At 37.5% G+C, this 24,800-nt stretch overlaps 5 protein-coding genes across 5 annotated transcripts; 3 read left to right on the top strand and 2 right to left on the bottom strand.

The window, feature by feature from the left end:
- Positions 1–149: 149 nt before the first annotated feature.
- Positions 150–1,367, bottom strand: psmb8a (proteasome 20S subunit beta 8A). The gene is made up of 3 exons (XM_048200978.1): positions 1,039–1,367; positions 471–612; positions 150–307 (listed from the first exon to the last, which is right to left on the bottom strand). Exons 1-3 carry the CDS (start codon positions 1,177–1,179, stop codon positions 174–176), a joined length of 417 nt encoding a protein of 138 aa, XP_048056935.1. The 5' UTR covers positions 1,180–1,367; the 3' UTR covers positions 150–173.
- An 804-nt stretch (positions 1,368–2,171) lies between these two features.
- Positions 2,172–4,749, bottom strand: psmb13a (proteasome 20S subunit beta 13a). The gene is made up of 8 exons (XM_048202874.1): positions 4,595–4,749; positions 4,195–4,288; positions 4,021–4,118; positions 3,743–3,883; positions 3,488–3,603; positions 3,231–3,289; positions 2,690–2,841; positions 2,172–2,493 (listed from the first exon to the last, which is right to left on the bottom strand). Exons 1-8 carry the CDS (start codon positions 4,654–4,656, stop codon positions 2,376–2,378), a joined length of 840 nt encoding a protein of 279 aa, XP_048058831.1. The 5' UTR covers positions 4,657–4,749; the 3' UTR covers positions 2,172–2,375.
- Positions 4,702–8,059, top strand: psmb12 (proteasome 20S subunit beta 12). Its single transcript, XM_048202875.1, has 6 exons — positions 4,702–4,859; positions 5,493–5,563; positions 5,643–5,774; positions 5,848–5,977; positions 7,560–7,704; positions 7,803–8,059. Exons 1-6 carry the CDS (start codon positions 4,812–4,814, stop codon positions 7,928–7,930), a joined length of 654 nt encoding a protein of 217 aa, XP_048058832.1. The 5' UTR covers positions 4,702–4,811; the 3' UTR covers positions 7,931–8,059.
- A 1,018-nt stretch (positions 8,060–9,077) lies between these two features.
- psmb9a (proteasome 20S subunit beta 9a) lies at positions 9,078–17,640 on the top strand. Its single transcript, XM_048202877.1, has 6 exons — positions 9,078–9,363; positions 9,630–9,697; positions 9,976–10,107; positions 10,242–10,371; positions 10,526–10,667; positions 17,310–17,640. Exons 1-6 carry the CDS (start codon positions 9,307–9,309, stop codon positions 17,435–17,437), a joined length of 657 nt encoding a protein of 218 aa, XP_048058834.1. The 5' UTR covers positions 9,078–9,306; the 3' UTR covers positions 17,438–17,640.
- Positions 17,641–17,861: 221 nt separating this feature from the next.
- Positions 17,862–22,710, top strand: tap2a (transporter associated with antigen processing, subunit type a). Its single transcript, XM_048202876.1, has 12 exons — positions 17,862–18,880; positions 18,964–19,078; positions 19,160–19,290; positions 19,417–19,622; positions 19,769–19,966; positions 20,090–20,218; positions 20,358–20,546; positions 20,756–20,929; positions 21,076–21,235; positions 21,602–21,738; positions 22,180–22,445; positions 22,478–22,710. The coding sequence occupies exons 1-11, from the start codon at positions 18,379–18,381 to the stop codon at positions 22,417–22,419; spliced, it is 2,181 nt and encodes a 726-aa protein (XP_048058833.1). The 5' UTR covers positions 17,862–18,378; the 3' UTR covers positions 22,420–22,445; positions 22,478–22,710.
- The last annotated feature ends 2,090 nt before the right edge of the window (positions 22,711–24,800 follow it).

Raw genomic sequence — 24,800 nt, forward strand, 5'->3', positions numbered from 1 at the left:
AGGCCAACGGGTGGCGGTGAGCCCGGGTGCGAGGGCCCTCTCAACGCTGCTTGCAGCTTTAATTAAGGTCTGTTCTTCTAATTATCTTTAACCAAGCCTCAAGACTGAATACATTTCCTGACACAGCTGAACACAAACTGGTAACTTCATCCTGTGAGCAGCTGCTCATCCCTTCAGAAGCATGCTGAGACAGACCTGCACTCTTTAGCCAGCAGTCTCTCCCAGTACTGACAGTCTGCAGCGCTGCCGGACATGGTGCCCAGCAGGTAAGGGTTGATCTCAATCACTTTATTGGCCTCTTTTGATGCTGCAACACATAACGAGAAACATCACGATATTGCAAAGAAATACAGTTTGACATAGTGTTCATAATTATGTTTTATTCTGGAAACATCAGTATAAATTACATGCTTTGTACTATGATGTAACTATAAAATCAGTTTGGTTTTGTATGGATGTATGATGCTTACCAATGTATTTTCCAGCTGATGCTCTGGAGTCAACAGCCACAATGACTCCATGACGGAACTTAAACGCCAGGGTTGTGGTGCCATGATTCAGATCTATGGAAACGCCGTCCTCACAACTGCATGATTTCAGAAACTTAGAGGGCTGAGGGGAACACAAAATATGTTACAGTGCAATAATTTATATAGGCCTACTTTTAACTACTTTTTTTGCCTTGAATTTTTTTTTTTTTTTTTTTTTGCTGATGGCCCCCTATGGCCTATGTTTCAATAAGCAAATTTATTTGGGAGTTAGGAGACCCATATAAGCAAAACAAGAACCTTGATAAACCCTTTTAATAAGCCTACCTATTATCTGAAAAGGGCTACAAAATTTAAAAAGATAAACGTTTATTTATCAAGGAATATTTGTTGGATGAATCATCTTCAGCCTCTTCCGTGTCACCTAGGCCTATGTTTAAGCGCAATCTCCTGCTTCTTCCATTTTCTCACAAAATATGTTTGACTAATGTAACGTCGTTATAATGTGGTCTCTACGATTAAGTAATTAATTGATTTTTAAGTTACTTACGTCAACTCCGACAGGTACCGCGAATTCCTGGCATTTGGTCCCAAAACTATAGTGATTCGACCGGTCGAGAAGATGCGTTTGCTTAAAGCCAAACTGTGACTCGGAATTACATTTATATCCACTTACATCCAAAAGAGCCATTCTCTATATAAAGAAAGTACAGTTAATCAAAGTAATTAAAACAGCAAAAGCGAAAATGATCCCAGTGTGCGTATTTAACATGAAGGAAATAGGCCTACAATCTCTCCACGGAAGACAATTTCGAAACCGAAAGTTTTAGAGGAGCTGATTTAGGCTACAAAGTTTCGATTACGACCAGAAAAAAAAAATATTTTAAACGATAAGCATATAACTTAATATAACAGCTACAGATTAACTTCTTCTGTTTGTCTTTTTATGTTTGTCTTTATGTTATTTAAGAGAATTTGAGATTTAAAAAAATAATAATTTGTGATCTTTTATGGAACAGGCTCTGTACACTGCTGGTTGACCAATAGGAGCACGAGTTTCTCAGCATCATCAGTGTCTATGTAGATTTGTCCGATGCAGGTTAGCAGGTGTAACATTGGTAAGGTGAAGAAAAGTAACCCTAGGACACACCCTATCCCAGGTTGCTAAGTTCAATGCCCGAAACTGCTGAGCAAACTATACTGTAAAATCTTTGCTGTTTTTCATGACAACTAGCCTAAATGAACTGATATTTGAATATCAAGACATTGCTTTCAGTGACAACCAGTAGCCTACTAATCTGCTGTTCAATTGTCTTGTCCATTGACTGATACTTTTTCCTCTTTCTTTTTCTTTTTAATTTACATTGCTGCATATTAAAGCTGTTATACTGTTTTAATTTTTAAAACATATCTACTTTCGAAATGACAAAAAAAGAAAATTTGTTCAATTTGCAGCAGCTTACACAGTTATCTTTATGCTTTCCACTTAGATACACTTTTTTAATAATTTATTTATTAAAGCATATAAAATAACCAATGATACCATTATTGCATAACTGTCATTGGAATGTCTTTGTGTTACTTTTTTTTAAATCAGGTTTTATTTTGTGTTTATTAAAACAGATCATTGTGTTTATAAAACAAATGTAAAAAAAAATAAATAAAAAAAATAGAAACTGCAAATGCTGGAAATTGTAATATTTTATTGCTTATCTCTGCACTTTCTGGCATCTGCACATACAGTCCATTACCAGCTGGAATAAAGAGTATAAACATCAAAAATAAAAAGTAATTTACAGCAAATTCTGACATTTTGTTTGTCAAAACAGTAACTGAGCTGAAAAATCCATCTTTCAGATCAAAATCTGACATCACATGTTTCTTGGCTCAACTGGATCCTGTTTCCATCATTTGAACCGTCTCATGCACCAACTCCAGCTCCAGCTGAGTCACGGTTTTAGATAAAACTGGGGTTGTACCCGGCTTATATTTATACTTTGCCTGTCTGTAAAAGAAAGACAGAGAGATCAATATATTACCAATATTAGACTTTAGGCAAAACTAACGTTTTCCTTTAATGCTTTTCCTTTACTACATTTAATATGCAGTCAGTTTCTGTGACATGATATAAAAATGTGCAATTTTATAAAAAGAAAAAATGCAAGCTTGTGAGTGACTAAAAATCTGCTGGGTTGTCTTACCTCTTATAGTTATAAGGGGACTCTCTGTGAGGTCTGATATAGTCCACCCCTTCTTTTGTAATCACACACAGGTCTATGTTGTTGCCTGATCCCAGGTCACTCATGATGCCTGCATGGATGGCATCACTTACCAGTGCCTTGGCCTCCTCTAACTAAAGGTAGAATGAACAGCAATTGTCACAGAAAGCTATAGTTGCAGGCATGGGGGGGAAATTACAAGGTTTACTCAAAATAAATTTTAGGAAATTTGAAGATGAAGTAAAATCTACTTTGTTACATAATATTGAATATTATGAATATTGAATATTATGAATTAATAAGTTTAAGTGAAACTTAAACTTAAAACCTTTCAGTTTATAGCATAAATTTTACTTGTAAATCTGATGCAATGGCAACCTTTAAATCTGTGAGACCTTTTATCTGTTATAACCTAACAATGTACATTTTAGAAATCAAGAGATCCAGCCGCACACTCAGACCTCAACACCTGGTACACAAAACATAAGTTATCAAACCTGCCATCAAGAAAAGAACAACTTACATCCATATTTACTTTGAATCTGTCCTCCAGTATCCCCATCGCTGCCAGATTACCAGATCCTATGGAAAACACAGAAAAATATCTACCATGCGTTCTATATTGTAAGATATATTGTAAGAAATTCCATTGTGAAAGCAGAACATGTGACATTCAGGTATTAGCTGGTAAAGATAGATTTCTGAAAATTATATTACAATATTTTTTGATCTAACATAACATACATGCATATTCATCTCAGTTAATTGGATGTCACATACCCATGGCTAGATATGGCACCTTGTCCATGCTCCCATAAGGGCCAACCGTGTACAAGAGACTGCCAGTGAAGTCAACACCTCCTAAAATTAGATTAGCTCCAATCATACCCCGATACCTGAGAAACAGTACAAGCAATTAAACATTATTGTTAGAGTGTGACATCACATAAAACACAGCCTGCTACAAACAAACATGCATGATCACACAATGTATTACAAGTGAAGATAATAATACACCACCGAGTCTGCACACACCTGAACAGCATGTCTTGTAGTATGTTAACAGCCATGACGACTCTTGGGTTCCTGCCGCTGTTCAAGGAGAAAATGGTGAGGTTTGATGACAGCATATCGGTCGTCTTCTCTGTGTCCGCTGCTGTTCCTGCTCCACAACAACTAACAAAATAAATAAATATTTTATTAGCCCATTTTTGCTTTGTAAATTCTGATATCAATGACAAGTAAAAAGACACTAGGCATTAAACACTTTTTATTAGTAGGGTAATGGATCTTTAATCCTTACTGCTACTTACTATATGTTAGGTGCAATGTAGTGAATCTTGGCACACATTTTATCCGCAACTACTTCATCAGAGGTGGCTCTGGTGTCTGCTCCCAGAACTACACCATCCTACACACATGCACACTTTAGTTGTTTAGTTAGTTTTGTAACAGTTAATATAAGACCATTTGTGCGAACAGATTACCTTATAAACCACCCCAGCAATAGTGGTGCCTGTTTTCATGGGTTTTGGAGCCTTGATTTTCCCTTCTTCCGAACCATTCTCCAGTACATTATTTCTATATGGATGAGGAGGACGAGATTTGTGTATCATAAGAGATCGCAAGTAGCTAATCGAGCAGGTTATGACTGGATATGCTTTAAAGAAATTTTACAAAATTAATTTGATTAGTGAATATTACTATATATAGATTTTAAAAGACATTGTACGATTCTTTTTGAGAAGGAAGACCTCAGTTAAGAACATACTTTCACTTTTGTTCCGACATCGTGAACCAATGGTTATGACGATGCATAGCCTATTTTCTACATATTACGCATAATATTACCATCATATAACTGTGTCAAGCCTAACTCCTTCTTACCTTGTGGAGTTTTCGAAGTTAAAACCAGACAGAGCAGGCTCGAGTACGCAAGAAAGCGCCATGTCTAAAACCTAATGCAAGTCGTCTGGAACTGTTCGTTTCATGTAATGCGTTTCGCGACCGCTAGATTTGCTGTTTCAGATGAGCGTGTACATTCATAGTCGAGCGACTCGTGCGCGAGACTTTTATCCACAATTTGTATATCGAGGTTTTAATAATGGAGACGCATCATTCACACTCGCAAGTAAAAGGTGTCAGCACTGGTGTAAGTATTCATCGTGTTTATGTGTGATTTAAGCGTTTGCTGCTCAGCTTTCACACGTTTCGTTTCGTTTTGAAAGCTGACGCGAAATTTATTTTAAATACGTGTCGGCGATCAGGCAGCTAATGTTTATCTTACCATCTGAGACAATGTTATGAAATACTCATTTAAATATATTTCTATATCCATCTGTGTAGTTGTGAATATGCAGTTTAAGTATGACGTAGCTTAAAGTTACTTTCATTTTCGTGGATATTATTATTCGTCAGGGCGAGGATAACGTTAGTCTTCGAATATCAGCTTCAATTTAAAGATTTCTAACGCTTTAATTATGGACTGTGACAAACATTCCTAACGTTACTATAGATGATGCATCGTTGTGCAAACATAATAGGCTAGTAGTGGGTGTAGGGATAGGGTAAGATGCCCCAATATAGGCCTATTATATAGGTATGACCGGGATTCTGTTGTTTGATTTGTCATTACTCAATTATTCAATTCAACTAAATTGTCAAAATGCATGAATTTTTTAGTAGCCTACTATATTGCATTAATGATACCTTTTTCAAAAACTGTAAATAAAAAACAATATTCATCATGTTGTTATTTAATTAGCTTAATTAATTACTTGTTTAGACCACCATTCTTGCTGTTAAGTTCAATGGAGGAGTTATCATTGGGTCTGATTCCAGAGCCTCTATGGGAGAGTGAGTATTTTCTAACACATTGTTATTCTCATATCACACACATTACAGCTCTCTTAACTAAAATAACCTTTACCTACAGGTCTTATGTGTCATCCAAAACCATCAACAAGCTGATCCAGGTGCATGATAGAATATTCTGTTGCATAGCTGGATCACTGGCAGATGCACAAGCTGTTACCAAAATGGCTAAATTCCAGCTGTCCTTTCACAGGTCTGTTCATTTCTGTAGCAAGAAAAGCTAAAGTTAGAAGAACTATTTGTGGCTGTAAAATCTCTGTCTTTAGTATTCAGATGGAATCTCCTCCCTTGGTGAAAGCTGCAGCATCCATTATGAAGGAACTTTGCTATAGCAATAAGGAAGATCTGCAGGCAGGCTTCATCACAGCCGGGTGGGATAGGAAAAAGGGACCACAGGTGATAAAACACACTAAGATGATAGAAAATGGCACAGTTCTGCATCACTCTCAAAAAACTCTCAAATGTGCTGTATGCATGTAAACTTAAAGATAATAAAGACAATGTTAAAATACTGACAGCACATGTTTGCATTCAAAAAAGATCATATGACTCCTCGCTCTTGGTTGGTTCCTATCACAGCCAGGGACACCAGGGGAGTGCTCTGGGTTCGGGCCAAAATACCGATCTCAGAGACCTCACCTCAGACAGCATGCCAAATACACATACTTTTAATCTGATTATTTGTGTGTAAACTCGTGAAAAGGGAATTTAAGGTGGTACGTCAGGTTATTATACGATTACCATTTAAAGTAAAAGAAAGCACCTTTTAGTTAAAGGTGCCCTAGAATCAACATTTGAATTTACCTCGGCATAGTTAAATAACAAGAGTTCAGTACATGGAAAAGACATACATTGAGTTTCAAACCCCATTGCTTCCTCCTTCTTATGTAAATCTCATTTGTTTAAAACACTTCCGGAAAACACGTGGATCTCAACATAACACCGACTGTTACGTAACAGTCGGGATCATTAATATGTATGACCCCAATATTTGCATATATGCCAGCCCATGTTCAAGGCATTAGACAAGGAAAGGCAGTATTAACGTCTGGATCTGTGCACAGACAAGGTAAGCAAGCAAGAACAACAGCGAAAAATGGCAGATGGAGCAATAATAACTGACATGATCCATGATATCATGATATTTTTAGTGATATTTGTAAATTGTCTTTCTAAATGTTTCGTTAGCATGTTGCTAATGTACTGTTAAATGTGGTTAAAGTTACCATCGTTTCTTACTGTATTCACGGAGACAAGAGCCGTCGCTATTTTCATTTTTAAACACTTGCAGTCTGTATAATTCATAAACACAACTTCATTCTTTGTAAATCTCTCCAACAGTGTAGCATTAGCCGTTAGCCACAGAGCACAGCCTCAAACTCATACAGAATCAAACGTAAACATCAAAATAAATACTTTACTCACATAATTCGAAGCATGCATACAGCATGCATGACGAACATCTTGTAAAGATCCATTTGAGGGTTATATTAGCTGTGTGAACTTTGTAAATGCACTGTAATATAGTCGAGAGCTTGTGTGGCAGGGAGCAGGCGAATTAAAGGGGCAGCGCACTGCCAAAATCAGTGTATAGTTAATGATGCCCCAAAATAGGCAGTTAAAAAAATTAATTAAAAAAAATCTATGGGGTATTTTGAGCTGAGACTTCACAGACACATTCAGGAGACACCTTCGACTTATATTACATCTTGTGAAAAAGCATTCTTGGGCACCTTTAAGCACACCAAAATTATTTTAATAATAATAATTCCTTACATTTATATAGCGCTTTTTCTGGGGTACTCAAAGCGCTTTACATATGGAAGTGGGAATCTCCTCAACCACCACCAATGTGCAGCATTCACCTGGATGATGCGACGGCAGCCATGCTTTATTGTCTGTTTAATCAAATGTTATACAAACCTCTGCAATGCACATGAGTAACGCTTTCTTTTGCAAATGTCTTGTCTTTGCACAGATATACGTAGTATCTTTGGGAGGAATGCTACTCAGTCAGCCTTTCACCATTGGTGGATCTGGCAGCACTTATATCTATGGTTATGTGGATGCCAAATTCAAACCTGACATGAGTTTGGAAGAGGCTACACAGTTTTCCACAAACGGTACAATAGAATTGCAATGAGAAGTTTATTCGCATTTATATGAACTGTTAATAAAGCAATGTTTTAAGAATTAATGGATAATGTTTATGTCTTCTCAGCTTTGGCTCTGGCTATGGGTCGGGACAATGTCAGTGGTGGTGTGGTTCACCTGGTAGTGATCACTGAAGCAGGAGTCAAGCATATAGTTGTTCCAGGAGATAAACTGCCCAAGTTCCACGATGAATAAAACACAACTATGACCAAACTGGATCATTCTTCAAACTTTGTGATTAGATGTGTGCAGACTTAGGATTTTGCTGAATCTTATTGTCCACACCCACCCCCTTTGTTTTTCATAATAAATATATACAGTTGTTATGTTGTACAGTGTAATGTCCCTTCTGACTGTGACACTAGGAAGGGCCCATCGATTTGGGGACCATACCAGCAGTTCTGCCACTCCCTTTATGCAGACAATGCAGCCTGCATAGGGCACCAAATACCAATATCCCATTCATTCTCAGAAATTACCCATTGATTATTACCATTATAGTGTTTGGTGTACAAAGTGTTGAGGTCTGTGTGCACCATTGAATTAGTTCTGAAATACAAAACTCAGATGGAAAGACAAGAATTATTCAAAAAGATCAATAATAACTAATTACAAAAGTGGTACTTTAATCATGATTATAAGTCAAGTCAAGTCACGTCACCTTTATTTATATAGCGCTTTTTACAATGCAGTTTGTGTCAGAGCAGCTTTACAGTGATAACAGGAAAATAATGTAACAAAGTTTGTTTTGGCTGTACAGCAGCTCTAGAAGAAAATGGTGTCATTATCAGCTTAAATAAGTTCAGTATTGATTCATTCTGTTGTAAAAATCATTAGTTATTAATTTAGTTCATTTATCTATGCAGCAGCTCTGGAGAAAACAGTGATGTCATCATCCAGCTCAGTTCAGTTCTCATACAATGGTGTTGATGCAGACAGATAATTGTTGAATATCAAGTCCCCAACTAATCAAGCCAGAGGCGACAGTGGCAAGGAACCCAAACTCCATCAGGTGACAAAAATAAACAAAACAAAACAAAAAAACAGGCTAAATCGGGGGCCAGTTCTCCTCTGGCCAACGAACAGTGCATGATTATGATGTAATAAATATAAGGGTAATAAAATAAACAAGTAATGGATGATTAATCTGTCAATAAAATTAAGAAATAAAAAATTATATATAATTATATATATATATATATATATATTAATTGATAATTTATTTCTTAATTTTATTGATACACACATGTATGTAAATATATATACATATACATACACACACACACACACACACAAAATAACAGTAATATAGGCTACACGATTCAATGGGAAGTAACTTTCTTTCACTTTCTGTTCTAGACAATATGGAGGAATAATGCAGGCACCATAAAATACTGCAGGCCTGACAGTACGACAAAATAAAGTCTCTTTTTTGTAATTTAATTGATTTCCATTCACTAAGAGCTTCGTTTGAGGCGTGCAGAGCTATCGAGTGTCGAGTCTCTTCTGGCGTCAAGCGCAGGCAGGTTTGCACAGGACAGGTAGTTAGCTTTGCCTTCCAACTATACAAAATGTCGGAGGAATCGTTCACAGATCCAGGATGGCTATCTGAAGAAGTCAAAACCGGGGTGAGTTATCAACTCAGGGGCTTAAAAGACTCGAACGAGTCGTTTATTTCAAGCTGCATAAACATTCAGGTTGAGTGAAAAGTGTTTCAAAGTTTACATTTTAAAGCTGCTTGCGATTGGCAAACTAGACCAGACCGTAACTTGCTCCAGCAAGCTTTAACATTATAGCTACATTGTGTTTAGCGTCATTAAGAATTGCCTGGCATAATTTTAACATAAATGCGATTTTGAATGCCTTTTATTTTTCTTCATTTTTTTCATTTTAGACTACCATAATCGCAGTGACTTTTGACGGTGGAGTTGTTCTTGGCTCAGATTCGCGTGTGTCAGCGGGGTAAGAGACACTTGTGCTGTAGTTTATTTGAACACTGAAAAATGATCAGTTAAAAACTTTTCACCTAAAGTTTAAAATATCAGAATATTAGGAAAATTTTGTGATAAGCTCTAAACCATTTAAAAAACATTGATATAAACTCATTGAATTTTTTCTCAAAATATCAAAGCCATTCTTTAAGACAAAGATAATCGTAGTAATTTTTTCAGTGACTATTTGAAATAAAGTTCCAAGAACCAAGAACATTAAAATGCGATTTCTTTGGTAACTGTTCTCAGGGAGTCTGTGGTGAATCGTGTGATGAACAAGCTCTCTCCGCTCCATGACAAGATCTACTGTGCTCTGTCTGGATCAGCAGCAGATGCTCAAACCATTGCTGAAATTGTCAATTACCAATTGGATGTACACAGGTATATTACCAATATCCTATACTGTGTCTATAACATTAGTCCATATTTCTATTATAATGATAACCAGAAGCAACATGGTACATTTTGCACTAAAAATATGCTGAATAATACACTTGAATAATGTTCCTTGACAGCATTGAGGTGGAGGATGACCCACTTGTATGCTCTGCTGCTACTCTGGTGAAGAATATTTCTTATAAATACAAAGAGGAACTATCAGCACATCTTATTGTGGCAGGGTGGGACAGAAAAAAAGGAGGACAGGTTAGCCAATTTATTCTTATAAACTATTGCTATAAACTGGACACTATATATGGTAACTATATATATATATATATATATATATATATGTGTGTGTGTGTGTGTGTTATAAACTGTGGTCATAAATATGTGGTCATTTCTGTTTCGTTCCAAAAAGGTCTATGCTACACTAAATGGTTTGCTGTCCAGGCAGCCTTTTGCTATTGGTGGCTCTGGGAGTTTTTACATTCATGGGTTTGTGGATGCGGAGTATCGAAAAAACATGACAAAGAGGGAATGCCAAGAGTTTGTAGTGAATGGTAAGTTTGTCAATGCAATATACAAATACATAGGGGGAGACCATGTATGGATGTAACACACATTCAAACCTCTGCAACAATACCGCATCCCTTATGAGTTGATGTCAAATACATGGTTTACAATCTACCCCACTACCAGGTTGTATTTATGCTTAAAGGGATAATTCACCCAAAAATGAAATTTCTGTCATTAATTACTCACCTTCTTGTCGTTCCACACCCATAAGACTTTTGTTCATCTTTGGAATGCAAATTAAGATAATTTTGATGGCATCTGAGAGCTTTCTGTCCCTCCAGACAGCCTAGCAACTGAAAATTTGACTCTTCAAAAAGTTCATAAAGAGATCTTAAAACTAATCCATATGAATTGATCGGTTTAGTCCAAATTTTCTGAAGAGACTCGAACACTTTTTATGATAAACAAATTTAATTTAGGCTTTGTCGTGGAAATTCTCAATACAAATCTGACTTCACCACTGACAATTCAAACAACCTCCAGTTGTCAATATAATATATATAATACTCAGTACCAATACAGTACTACAGTACCTTCGAGGTAATTCCCGTCCCGAATATAATACAATACAATACTACAGTACCACAATACTACAGTACCTTTGAGGTAATTCCCGTCCCGAATACAATACAATATAATACTACAGTATCTCGAGGTAATTCCCTTCTCGAATACTTCTAATACATTTCCAATATTTCGAGGTAATACCCTTCCCCGAAATAAGGTGACGGCGTCCCGTCAAGAAACTACTATCACTACCTCAATCACACATGAGCACACAGGTCTTTAGCATCTATACACTCTCACCGTCCTTCTCAGGTGTACGCTGGTCTGACACAGGATCATTAATACTAACTCAGCAGGTCTGTAGCCAGCCTGTTGAAAGGGGGGGTTCTTTTTTTCAAAAAGTGGACCTTTTTGCAATTTTTCTCCTCCTTTTGTTATGAGGTTCAAATACTTCATTTTGGTGACCTTTTATACACTAATTTGTGCTGGATTAGCTTGTCTGCTGGTATATAACGAGCATGCTTTTTGATGCACCAAAAAATATTTACTGCATTTTTGTCAAATTGCTTCCTCATGTACCATTTTTATTTTTTTTTTGTATTTTTTTATGCAATTATATATATATCGTTATATATGGGAGCGTTTTTGCTCCCATTTATTTTCACACGTCGATCACAGTGCATACAAAGTTAATCCCAAAGAGCGCACAACTGGAGAAATACACGATTACGTTGATTTCGTTAGCTAGAAAAGAAGCAGGGCCGTACGCAGGGTTTTATATTTACCGAGGTCAGAAAATGTTTTATGCTAGGGGGGTTCGGGGGCGAGAAAATTGTGATTTCCTTGGTGTACATATATGCATTTTAAGACGTTTTAAGGCCAACAAATTGGATAACAATAGCTTTAAAACCATGTCAACAAATACATACATACATGCACAGTTTTGAGGCAGCTTTAATCGCATGTTTGGTCATTTCATGACTTCATTTACAACAGAATAACGACGGTGCATGCCCGTAGATTCTTTAGCGCTTTAGTTTTCCCATAATAAAGTAATATGCAGCGCGCGCCGGCGCATTTGCGCGAGCAATTCTTGAATTCACGCTTCGAGCACAGTAGGCTATAGCCTAACGGCTGATTGGAGTTTTACTGACATAGCCTGACGACATCTCATCTGACTGTTGTTCAGCTGAAGCTACTCGTTTGACTTGCGGCTGGCGCTGAGGCGAAATTGGAATGCGCGTCTGAAAAGAGTCCCGTTTGTGGTGGTCGTAAAGAGACAGTTCTATATAAACGCAGCGTTTTACTTGGCGATGTTTTAAAAAAATATTTTTATTTTTGGTATTTTTTATGCTCTGTTGGTGGTTTGTGGAGTAGCATCGCCTGAGGGGGATTAGACAAATGCTGAATTAGAGACGGTAAAAGTGAGTGGGTCCAATATCATTGGTCTTAAAAAGTGGGTGGGTCTTGACTCTTGTCCCACCCACATACAATGGTTCCGACGCCCATGTACAGACATAACACTCTCACATAGGCATCGTAAATCAATATACTAATCATTCCAGATAATTTACCTCAAGCGGTCTGCTTTGAAGTTCTCAGAGGAATAAGACGCACCGAAGGAGAAGCATTTCCATTGGCTCCAGTCTGCCGGTATTGTCCAATCACAAAAGTCGATATTGCACAGCCAATATCACTGAATAGGCCTATCCCACTATGTTTTATTATTATTATAATTACGCTACATTTATATGGCTATTATATTGTAGACTATTGAGTGGAGAAAATATAGAAATCATTTTAATTAAATATAAATAAAAATATATATATAACCCCTACCCCCCATCATTCAGAGGCGATGCTTCTTCACCGTTGCTTTGAAAAGTGTATTGCGAGAACTCTCTGAACTGCACGCGCGGCACACACACGTCCAGCTACAATAATGTATCATATTAATTTGAAACAGCAACCCAGAATATTTGTCACAAGCATTGATTAAAACAATGATGACAATAATCACATAAAAAAAAAAAAAAAAAAAAACAGACTTAAATTCTGGACCTTTGGCAGTGAGGGGGGGTTCGTTCGAACCACCCGAACCCCCCTGCCTACGGGCATGCTCAGAGTATTACAGCCTCACCCCGAGGGCAACTCTATAGTCTTCCAACACTATCACTGTCTCTGCTGTGGTCTTTTGAGCATAGAATCTTTAGTACTTCTATTCCTCAGCTGCGCAGCATATACCTGACACGACTTCCAAGTTGCTCTTTGTATAAATTAAGTTTTATTTACAGCCGGGAGGTCACTCATCACAACAACAGAGTGAGTCTCAATGAATAGAAAGATACATGCACATTTAAGTCTTACAGTTGAGTAAAAATCAATGTCACAATGTCAATGTCACATCACTGTGATTTGGTCTGGTGATTGGTTTGTAATGATCTAAGCTAATCATGTGACTGCGGTCTTTGACCTGAGCATCTTTAGTCTGCATTTTCTGTACATTTTCCATCACAGCTTCTATTCACACAATAAACCTTGATCACCAAACATAAACAGAAGCTCAACCAAACCTGAATGACGCGTGAGAACAAACCTCTTCCGGAAGCTCAAACATGCTGTGTAAAGGCCGGGACACCAACCCGACATCAAAGAACTAGCGGCAACGAAAGCCGACAGTGTTGTCGCCTCAGGTCAGCTGCGTCGGGGAAAAAAAATATGCGCTTGAACACACCGAAAGAACTTCAGCCAACTGTCAACTAGCACGCATGTTCTGCGCCTGCGTGTAAAGGAGATAACTGTCTATTTAAGCAGATGTATTTGTCTATATTCGTCATTCAAAAAGGGAAAGCAAAACTAAGACTGCTTGTATACAAACCATAAACAAAGCAGTGCTTTCTTACCCTTTTGAATATCAATCATGCTGATCACGTTCTTTTTTCCACTCTGCTCATGTTATTATGAATATATTTGTATATTCGAGTGCTCAGTTAATTTGACTTAAAATTAGAACAACCTTCTGTCTGTCCCGTCAAGACTTCTTTGCTTACTTTCATCACTTTTGCTTTTATTCTCGTGAACTGACTCATTCGCTATAGTGAACAGCCAATCAGAGATCTCTCTCTCTCCGATGGCGATTCTACATGTTGAATCGGCCAGACTCCTACCAACGTGAACCTGATGAGAGCCGATGTGTGGAACACACTGAAAAAGCTAGCCCAACAGATGCTCACCAACGGCCAATCGTCGCTTGGTGTATCCCAACCTTAACACAAACAAACCTTATGGGTTACACATCACGTTTGAGCTTCCTGGAAGAGGTTGTTCTCACACATCATGAACTTTTTCTGATCTTCCGATCTCTTTATGAACTTTTTGAAGCGCCAAAGTTTCAGTTGCGTAGCTGTCTATGGAGGGACAGCAAGCTCTCATATTTCATCAAAAAGATCTTCATTTGCATTCCAAAGATGAACGAAAGTCTTACGGGTTTGGAACGTCATGAGGATGAGTAATTAATGACAGAAATTTCATTTTTGGGTGAACTATCCCTTTAATGAACACTCGGCTGCAGTGTACCTGTGTAAAGTCAAGTCAAGTCACCTTTATTCATATAGCGCTTTTTACAATGCAGATTGTGTCAAAGCAGCTTTACAGTGATAACTGATAAATAATTTTGGCTGCACAGAACATGTATGTCAGGGGAAATAACTTGAGATTGACTGCTCACAAGTGCAGTTAAAGGTGCTAAAGAGGATGTTTTGTTTTATACATTTTTGCAATATTACTTGAAACTGTCTTTACTAACTGATAAAAGACTATTTATTAGGTGCACTGAAAGGAATAATATTTATATACATCATCTGTGCACGAGGTAGGGCCTTAAAAACATCAGCCAATTGGCCTTTCTGGCTTGTCAATCACTACCATGACGTTCCTTGTGAGAGACGTGCGCGGATTGGCCCTCTGGCTTGTCAATCACTGCCATGACGTTCCTTGTGAGAGACGAGCGCGGCTGCGCGCTCCAGTAACTTTCCACACTCCACAGGCGCTGCATGCAATGTTTTTGTCAGGAGACAGGAGTAACAACTGCAGATTATGAGTTACCTGCGGTGAGTCCGACATAATGAATCCACTAACACGATACAGTGAATGCCGGTGGTAAACACTCGTGTTCCAATACTCGTGCACGATTTTTGGGAGGCGTTCCCTCAAAAGGAGGGGGGTTGTTCTTACGCATGCGCTCATTTCAAAAACTCAGTAACAGTCTTTGGTTTCTCAGTCAACGAAAAGATCCTCTTTATCACCTTTAAACAGTTTATTAAAGACAGCAAAACAACACAAGGGAGTCAACTTGCCGTGGGTGCAGATGTCAATTCCTCAGCAGCACAATGGAGTAGAATCCAGGTAAACAGTCCAGTGAAAACAATACACAATTGGTGAAAAAAGTAATCCAATAAGAGACAGGAAGTGGAAACGGGAGACAGAGGAACTGCAAGAGAAAAACACAGGACATGAGCATCACAACAATCTGACAAAGACAGTAACGATATATAGAAGAGCTGATGAGCCACAGCTGAAGCCGATAGCTCATCAGTGATCATGAGATCACGAGCAATGCTGGTGACGAACACACACACACACTACACATACACAAGACCTGACAGGAAGAACTCACAGACCTGTGAACGAGGACAATGTAGATCTAACAAATAAACAGTGTAAACAGACTGACCTGCCCTTCTTTGAAATCTCATCACTTCCTTTTTGTTTAAAACACTGGCCAGCACACATCTATCTGTCTTTATTTTCCACTATCTTGGCAAAATTATTACAAAGAAACTGTTCTTGTATATAAGGGGATAGTTGTAACACCTTTTAAAGATGTGTTACAACCCACTCCACCCCTGTCAGCTGTAGCTTAGCTAGCTGTATTGGCATAATGGTTTGAAATTCACAGGTTAAAAGTGCATCACATTTTACCTGAGAAACTACACTTTAATATAAGTTAAATTATTTTATCTGCAAAAGTTTAAGTACTAAACAAAATTTAGTTTTAGTCAAATAAAAATCACATTCTTACCTAAAAATCATTTTTTTTTCTTTATAAAATCTGTAAAAAAAAATCTATAAAAGCATGTGCCTATACACAGCCTTGACAACCATTCATGTGGAATGGGAGGAAGTGGGTAAATAATGAAATGATCATAGGACTCCTAGCTTATCCCTGATTGGTGGTATTGATGGTGTTACAACTCTCCCCATGTTACAACCATACCTGGTCTCCCCCTATATGAGAAATGTGATAATCAAGAAATGGGATGGTGTCATGTGATCAGAGTGAGTATACTCACAGTCATCATACACTGATGTCATCATTTTCCAATGTTGCACTTTCAACTATCTATCTATCTATCTATTTATCGATCTATATCTATCTCTCTGTCTGCCTGTCTGTCTATCTATGATAATAGTAATATATAAATAATGATAAAGTGCTTGTTTTAAGAGATGCAGATTATACCCCAGTCAGTGCAATGCCAGAAATGCCAGGGGACTATCACACTGCAAATAATAATGTACAGTACAATTATTAAAGACACAGATGCATTGAGTCAAGTATAAAAGGAGAAGTTCAGCAGTGAATAAAATGTGCAACTGCCATGATACAGTTTTATAGATGTAGCCTTAAGGTGATGATACATGGGGCAATTTTTTGAGCAATGTTGCCGGGTGATGTTGCTTGGGCACTTTCCCATTGAGAATTGGAAACAAATTTCTGTGTGGATACTTTGGATCAAAATTTGTTGCCAATTCTCAATTCTCAAAGTGCCCAAGCAACATCACCCGGCAACATTGCTCAAAAAATTTCCCCGTGTCAACCTTAACATTAGCCCCTCCATCTGACTGATTGATGGACAACCACTCCTTGGAAGTGTTGCTTCTGCAGTTCTACATTCTTATAGTATTAAATGACTAAATTGATGAAGATTTGGCTTGGACATGACAGGACTTTTAAATAATTCTATAGGGTTCTCAAAGTTTCTTTTCCCACTCTTATAATCAGTATATCTGTGAGATGTGAAAGCAATTCTCTTCTCTCTCTCTCTCTCTCTCTCTAGCTCTCACTCTGGCGATGGGTCGGGATGGCTCAAGTGGAGGCGTTGCATATGTTGTTACCATTGATCAAGATGGAGCAGAAGAGAAGTGCGTTTTAGGAAATGAACTACCTAAATTCTTTGATCAGTGAATTAAAGACTTTGCTTTGAAATTACAGACATTAACATGTATTCTTGTAACCTGCATACACAGAGCTGCATAAAATTGTTTGTATCACTTGTTTGTGTTGTTATACAAATACAAGAACAGCACCCTTGTGAACTTCTGTTATTCACTTTATCACACAAAGTTTGGTAATAAACCATATTATAAATTACTATGCTTTCACATTAATTCTGACAAAATTATTTCTGTCAAAAATTTGTTGAGCAAAGTCAGAATAAAATATAGAACAATGCATAACCTGTATTAGGTTATTACCAATAGGCTAATGGATTATACTAATGGAACTGTAAACAGAATCTAAGTAGCTACACAAAAGTTCTCAGGTCTCTTGCTATGACTCATCACTTGCTAGGCAGAAATGAACAAGTTAGGTTGTAGGGCAAGTTTTCGGTTATGGCTTCACGGAAAAGAGACGTTTGCTGCCCATGAAATAACAATAACAAATAGACAGGTGAATAAATAAACGTTAAGATTTATTCATTTGTCCTGAATATAGAAGTAGCCTATTATTTTTTATATCATTGGGACTTACTGCTTCTTCTGAGTTCCATTTTTTTATATATATTTTGGACTAACTGATTTAAGATTTAAAAAACTGATCAATGGCTTAATTGTTAAAATGGGAATGTATAAGCAAAGCGCAGCCTTTAGGTTATTTAATTTTGGTTGGCTGTGTTAAAGAAAAACCCCTAATCCTAAGAAACCGAAAGTAAAAGAAAAATTATATCTGTCCTAAAATGCCCCGGTGCTGTGTGTAGAGAAGATAACTTCGCACTCCGTAGGAAAGGGGCAAAACGCCACCGAGAGAGAAATAATAACCGAAAAGGGTAATATCAGTTTTTTAGCTTAGGTCTAAGTGCGCGGGTTATTTGGCGTTACCACGGTAACTTAATTTATACATGCGACATGCATAAAGTTTTGGTGTTCGCGTGTATTTTATGTGTTGATATAATAATAGTTTACACTCTGGACCTCGGAGGAACTTTGCTGAAGTCTCGTACAAGGAATCTAACGTTAGACCATAGTCTATTACGGCAGTGGGCTGAATCTGCATTGCGATGCACACTGCTGTACGCTGGATCCATTTTCTGTAAAGATGCTGCAGATCCATTGATAAGGAGATGGATTACAGTTCACTGTTTTATCGCTTCGGTATACGAAACCGGACGCTTGGCGTTGTTTGACAACTATCGCCTTGATAAGTTTAATTTGTGGCTTGTCGGTACTGTCGCTGCTGCTTTAGCTTGTCTTTTTTGGGAGCTAACGGTGCCTGACACTAATGGAGAGAGTAACGGGAAAGAGCGCAAACAGAGGGCTCGAGTCCTCTTCATCCGGGTCATCCGTTTCTGCAAGCCAGACTACATAATACTGTGTGGAGCTTTTGTCTTTCTAGCCTTAGCTGTGCTATGTGAGTATTTCGTTGTATTTACTTTAGGCTATATAAAATAAAGGCTATAATGAGCTTTTTTAAGTTCTTTTTGTTGTTTTCAGGTGAGATGTTCATCCCTCTGTACACAGGAAAAGTCATTGACATCTTGGGTTCACATTACCAGTGGGACAACTTTAGATCAGCTATCATTCTCATGGGATTATTCTCATTGGGAAGGTTGGTATAGCAAAGTATGTAGGCCCTATTTCAAATATGCCCATTTTGTATCCTAATGAACAAGTTTTTGTTTTTCATCAGTTCTGCCAGTGCAGGTTGTCGTGGAGGCCTGTTCATGTGTGCCATCAATAGCTTCACTTGCAGAATCAAGGTGCAACTGTTTGGATCTCTTGTCAGGCAGGACATAGGCTTCTTTGAGACCATCAAGACAGGTAGATCCATGACTGCTGGTGCCTTTACTCAGGTTATCAGTATGCAGATTTCATACTTCATCAATGTGATGCATTTTTCATTTGGATTTATAAAAAGTGATTATTTGCACCGACTCTGTATTTCAGGTGATATCACATCTAGACTGTCCACAGACACTACTTTGATGGGCCGGGCTGTAGCTTTGAATGTCAACGTCCTTCTGCGGACCCTGATTAAGACTCTGGGCATGTTGTATCTGATGATGAGCCTCTCCTGGAAGCTTACATTACTGATGCTAATGGAGACGCCACTGACAGGCTTATTGCAGAACATATATGACACACATTATCAGGTATGGGGTAACAAATGTTTAATACCATGATGAGTAATGGATAAACATTTTATGCCTCTGAGAATTATATTGTAGCTCTTAAGACACTGTAACTCAACATCACTAATCATATGTTACAAATCATGTTTTCATACCCCTTTTTTTAGAGACTGTCAAAAGAAGTTCAGGATTCAATGGCAAAAGCCAGTGAAACTGCTGGGGAGGCAGTGTCAGGCATCAGGACAGTAAAGAGTTTCAGGACAGAACTTGGTGAAGCCCAGCGCTATGATGTCCGCTTGATGGAAACCCATAATCTAAAGACCCAACGGGACACAGTTAGAGCGATTTACCTGCTCGTTAGGCGGGTTAGTATGAGTTGACTCTTCATTTTAAAGAGCATATGTGTTTATTTTCTTTGAAGCAAACTTGTCGATATGGAACTGCATTGCTGTAGATCTTTTCTTCTTGACCATGCATGTGGTTTGCAGATGGCAGAATTGGGAATGAAGGTGGCCATGCTTTATTATGGGAGACTCTTTATCCAGTACGGACAGATGAGCACAGGGAATCTCGTCTCTTTCATCCTTTATCAACAAGACCTTGGGGACAACATTAGGGTATGTCTATGTTTATTTTAAATAAATGATTTTTTTGACATAGAGGGTAGAGAAAAGTTGTATCACCTAAATCAGCAGCCCTTACAAAAGCATGTTTAAGTTAAATGGATTTACAATTATTTATTAATCTCTATCACAGACTTTGATCTATATCTTTGGAGACATGCTGAACTCAGTAAGTGCAGCTGGTAAGGTGTTTGAGTACCTGGACCGAAAGTCTGAAGTCAGTATTGATGGCAACCTGCAGCCCAGTGATCTGAAAGGACACGTCAGCTTTCAGAACCTCACCTTCTCGTATCCCAGAAGACCCGACTACAATGTGTTAAAGGTACAACTTTTAGACTGAAGAATCAATTCACTTGGTCTTCGTCAAGGTTGAGAAAGCAATTCACATGAACTTAAAATATTAATAAATATGGTACATAAACATATAAACTTCTGAATTTTTTTATTTCTTATATTTTATCATATATTTGTAATATTTTAAAATTATTATTTTGAATAATTCATCTTAATCACCTTTTCATCTGTTTTCAGAACTTCTCTCTGGAGTTGAAGCCGGGTCAGATGACGGCTCTGGTGGGAATGTCAGGTGGGGGGAAGAGCACCTGTGTGAGTTTGTTGGAGAGATTCTACCAGCCTCAGCAGGGACACATTCTGTTAGATGGACAGCCACTGCAGAACTACCAACACAACTACTTGCACAGCAAAGTAACTACTTTCAAAGAACTAACACTTTACTGTTGTACTGTACCACCTCTGTTCATACTACCCAGAAGTCTACATATAAACTAAAGAACCATATACAACCAACCAATGCGATGCAAAGAACATATACTGTAAATTATCTCTCTCAGATAGCAATGGTGGGTCAGGAGCCTGTACTTTTCTCTGGCACTGTACGAGACAACATTGCCTATGGTCTAGCCGGCTGCTCAATGGAGAGAGTAAAGGAGGCTGCCAGCAAAGCCAATGCCCATGCCTTCATCAGCAAACTGGAAAATGGCTATGACACAGGTAAATAAACTGCTGTTACTTTACACTTTCATTCCCATATTTGTGTCAGTGCCTAGGTCAACAGTCATTGGTCAGTTCTGATGGGACATAAAAATAAAATTAAAGCAAAAAAATTCAACATCGGAATTGCTAGAATTCATATCCTCCATAAATCCAAAAATGCTTTGGCTGAAAAGATGGACTTTACATTTAAAGTCTTTTTAGAATTACTGATATTGATATAGAATTACTGAACTGAGAAATTCTGGGTGGTTTACTTTTGGATTTCTGTATCCACTCCATTAATTATTGGAGAAGAAAAAGCTGTTTTATTAAATGCTAATAAATACCATGTACACAGTCATCAAATGGTGTTTTCTCTGTCAGATGTGGGAGAGCGTGGTAACCTGCTCTCGGGAGGTGAAAAGCAGCGAATCGCTATCGCCAGAGCTCTGATCAGACAGCCTCAGGTGCTCATACTGGATGAAGTGACCAGCTCTTTGGACACTGAAAGTGAACAAATGGTAAAATATGGCTAGAAACAAGAACACATATGTACATATTCCTTCATAAATCCCTGCTGTTCACCAATCTTGCGATTAAATTTCATATTTGAAATCACCAGTGAAATGTGACAACTGTTTCATAAATTTTGTTTCTAAATGCTCAAATCATGGCAAAAAAACTGCATTTTTCAGGCTGGATCAGCCAATACACACGTGCAGTCATAAACACTGGCTGTTTCTGTAGCAACCAGAGCTCCTAATGGCAGCTGCAGTGATGTAATGATTTTAGCGATTGGTCATTGGCTCTTTTACTTAGAAGACGGGACTTACTCTGCCATATTGCACTTTGCACTTTCTCCCATTTATTATAGTAATATGAGTGCACCGTCTTTATATATCTAAAGTCTTTGCTTTAGTGCTGCTATCAAAAGATTCCTAACATGTTTTATTATTCCACAGGTTCAACAGGCCCTGGCTTGCTGCCCCACCCAGACCTTGCTTGTGATTGCTCATAGGCTGAAGACTATTGAAAGGGCGGATCAGATTGTGGTGATTGACAGCGGGGAGGTGGTGGAGTTAGGCACACATGAGGAACTAATGAACAAGAAGGGAAATTATTATAAACTGAGAGAGAGGCTCTTTAGTAATGATAACACAGTCAACCAAGACAAAGAGAAATCTGACACAGTGAAAGTCTAATCACCTGCCGCAGAAATATTACACATATTCATAATTTCATAATAAACAAACATGCCACATTCATAATAAACAAACATGCCATTCAAAAACTTTGTAAACAGATATCTGTAAGAGCAAAAGTTATACTTTAACCATTGTCACATTGTGATCTGTGGTAGTGACCTGTATATAAACTCAGTGATGATCATCAATCCAAATGTTTTGTCAACAAACACTTTTGATAAATGTAAAATTTTGGATTTGTTCGAGGTTGTAATATTTAAATGTGAATAAATATTGGGTTCTTTCTAATATGCTTGTGACTGACTTTAATAATGAACTGTCATTGTAAGTGTTTAATTTGAGATGCTATGTGCTTAGATAATTTTAAACTATTATACTATATGGTATAAAATAACAAAATGTTACCTAATCTAGTGATATAGTAACTTGATTTGAATTTGTCAAAAATTAATACTGTTCAGAGTTAGTATGATTACAGAAGTATGGTCAGAAATGGGTCACAATTGTTTTTTGAAACCATGTGAGGTTTTGTTGGTTTGTTTTTTGTTTTTGAAGCATCCGGTTTACTGGTGTTTTGCCTGGCAGGACCTTTTGGTTATTGTGATAGTTACCCTGATCTGAATGTGTTGATGCAAAACACACACACACACACTGATTTTTCATGTTGTGTGTGGACATTTTTTACTGTACAAACTGTTTTCTAAGCAGACAGGAAGCAGACAGACTGGCTAAACCAACCGTCTGCTATCTGTATTACTTCACAGAAGTCAGATTAACCCCAACACAGAGACTCTTTCACCTAGATATCATCACATAGAGACTGTGTCTGTACCCCATATTAGTAGATACAAAAAACTCCCAAAACATTTAAGGGTAAAAATGTAACTGATGTTCAACAAATAAAAAACAGATATAATACTGATGAACAAATGATAGATTGAAGAAGAAATGATAAATGATAATATCACAGACAATAATGTTGATGTGCTGTGTTTGACAGAAACCCAACTAAAACCAGACAATTACATTACTTTAAATGAATCAAAGGCAAAGGGGGAGGTGTTTCTGTAATTTCATATCTTTAGTATTACTCACAAGTCTTTCAAATATAATTCCTTCAAAGTGATGGTGCTTTATGTAACATTATGTAAGTGACAAATCCCATTTGACATTTGTGCTGGCTACTGTATACAGGCCACCATACAGACTTTATCAAAGAATTTGCTGATTTTCTATCAAAATTAGTACTGGCTGTGGATAAAGTCCTAATTTTTGGTGATTTTAATATCCATGTAGATAATGAAAAAGACGCATTGGGATTGACATTTACAGACATTCTAAACTCTATTGTTAGACAGCACATGTCAGGACCCACTCATTGTCGTAATCATCTAATATTGTCACAAGGAATCGATATTGATACTGTTGAAATTCTGCAGCAGAGCAATTACATCTCAGATCATTATCTAGACTTGTGTATACTACATTTAGCTGCAAAACTGCCTCCCTTCCACAAAAATGGTAGAAGTATCACTTCTACCACTAAAGATTGCTTTATAAATAATCTTCCTGTTCAGTTTAATCTCCTTAGCATACCAGAAAGCTTAGAAGAACTCGATGTTGCAACAGAAGCTATTGACTCTTTTCCAGCACATTAGATGCAGTTGCTCCTTTGCGCTTAAAGAAGATTAAGAAAATTAGTCCAACACCGTGGTACAACGAGCACACTTGGGCCCTTAAGAAAGCAGCCAGAAAACTAGAGCGCAGCTGGAAGAAAACAAAACTACAGGTTTTTCGCATTTTGTGGAAAGAACACATTTTTACGTACAGAAAGGCCTTAAAAACTGCTAGATCTACTTATTTTTCAAATCTCTTACAAGAAAAGAAACACAACCCTGAGTATTTATTTGATACAGTGGCTAAATTAACGAGAAATAAAGCTTCAACTTCTAATGTTTCCAAACAGCACAGCAGTAATGACTTTATGAACTTCTTTACTTGCAAAATTATAACCATGCAACTGTCTACTACAGTATCGCATCAGACAATGCACTGTATTGTCCCTGAGGAAAAACTCCATTCATTTTCTGCTATAGGAGAGGAATCAATAGAAATGCTATAGAAATCAATCAACATGTATGTTAGACCCAGTACAAACTAAGCTATTGAAATAGATGCTTCCAGAGGTCATAGATCCTCTTCTTAATATTGTTAATTCATATTTATCACTAGGATACTTACAAAAAACTTTTAAGCTGGCTGTTATTAAACCTCTTATTAAAAAACACAACTTGATCCTAGAGAATTAGTCAATTACAGGCCGATCTCGAATCTACCTTTTCTGTCAAAAATACTAGAAAAGATAGTATCATCATAAC

Source organism: Megalobrama amblycephala, linkage group LG9 (genome assembly GCF_018812025.1).
Source record: "Megalobrama amblycephala isolate DHTTF-2021 linkage group LG9, ASM1881202v1, whole genome shotgun sequence".
NCBI classification, from domain to species: domain Eukaryota; kingdom Metazoa; phylum Chordata; class Actinopteri; order Cypriniformes; family Xenocyprididae; genus Megalobrama; species Megalobrama amblycephala.

Bases quoted from the DNA above. Each gene is read 5' to 3' on its own strand.
- psmb8a (XM_048200978.1), bottom strand. From the start codon at position 1,179: ATGGCTCTTTTGGATGTAAGTGGATATAAATGTAATTCCGAGTCACAG. The intron at 613-1,038 runs GTAAGTAACTTA...TGTTCCCCTCAG, and splicing joins CGGTACCTGTCGGAGTTGAC to CCCTCTAAGTTTCTGAAATC. The intron at 308-470 runs GTAAGCATCATA...TATGTGTTGCAG, and splicing joins ATCAGCTGGAAAATACATTG to CATCAAAAGAGGCCAATAAA.
- psmb12 (XM_048202875.1), top strand. From the start codon at position 4,812: ATGGAGACGCATCATTCACACTCGCAAGTAAAAGGTGTCAGCACTGGT. The intron at 5,775-5,847 runs GTCTGTTCATTT...CTCTGTCTTTAG, and splicing joins TTCCAGCTGTCCTTTCACAG to TATTCAGATGGAATCTCCTC. The intron at 7,705-7,802 runs GTACAATAGAAT...ATGTCTTCTCAG, and splicing joins TACACAGTTTTCCACAAACG to CTTTGGCTCTGGCTATGGGT.
- psmb13a (XM_048202874.1), bottom strand. From the start codon at position 4,656: ATGGCGCTTTCTTGCGTACTCGAGCCTGCTCTGTCTGGTTTTAACTTC. The intron at 3,604-3,742 runs GTGTGTGCAGAC...ACTGTTTCTCAG, and splicing joins CTACAAGACATGCTGTTCAG to GTATCGGGGTATGATTGGAG. The intron at 3,290-3,487 runs GTATGTGACATC...TGTTTTCCATAG, and splicing joins GGTGCCATATCTAGCCATGG to GATCTGGTAATCTGGCAGCG.
- tap2a (XM_048202876.1), top strand. From the start codon at position 18,379: ATGCATAAAGTTTTGGTGTTCGCGTGTATTTTATGTGTTGATATAATA. The intron at 19,623-19,768 runs GTATGGGGTAAC...CCCTTTTTTTAG, and splicing joins TATATGACACACATTATCAG to AGACTGTCAAAAGAAGTTCA. The intron at 20,219-20,357 runs GTATGTCTATGT...TCTCTATCACAG, and splicing joins ACCTTGGGGACAACATTAGG to ACTTTGATCTATATCTTTGG.
- psmb9a (XM_048202877.1), top strand. From the start codon at position 9,307: ATGTCGGAGGAATCGTTCACAGATCCAGGATGGCTATCTGAAGAAGTC. The intron at 10,108-10,241 runs GTATATTACCAA...GTTCCTTGACAG, and splicing joins TACCAATTGGATGTACACAG to CATTGAGGTGGAGGATGACC. The intron at 10,372-10,525 runs GTTAGCCAATTT...CGTTCCAAAAAG, and splicing joins ACAGAAAAAAAGGAGGACAG to GTCTATGCTACACTAAATGG.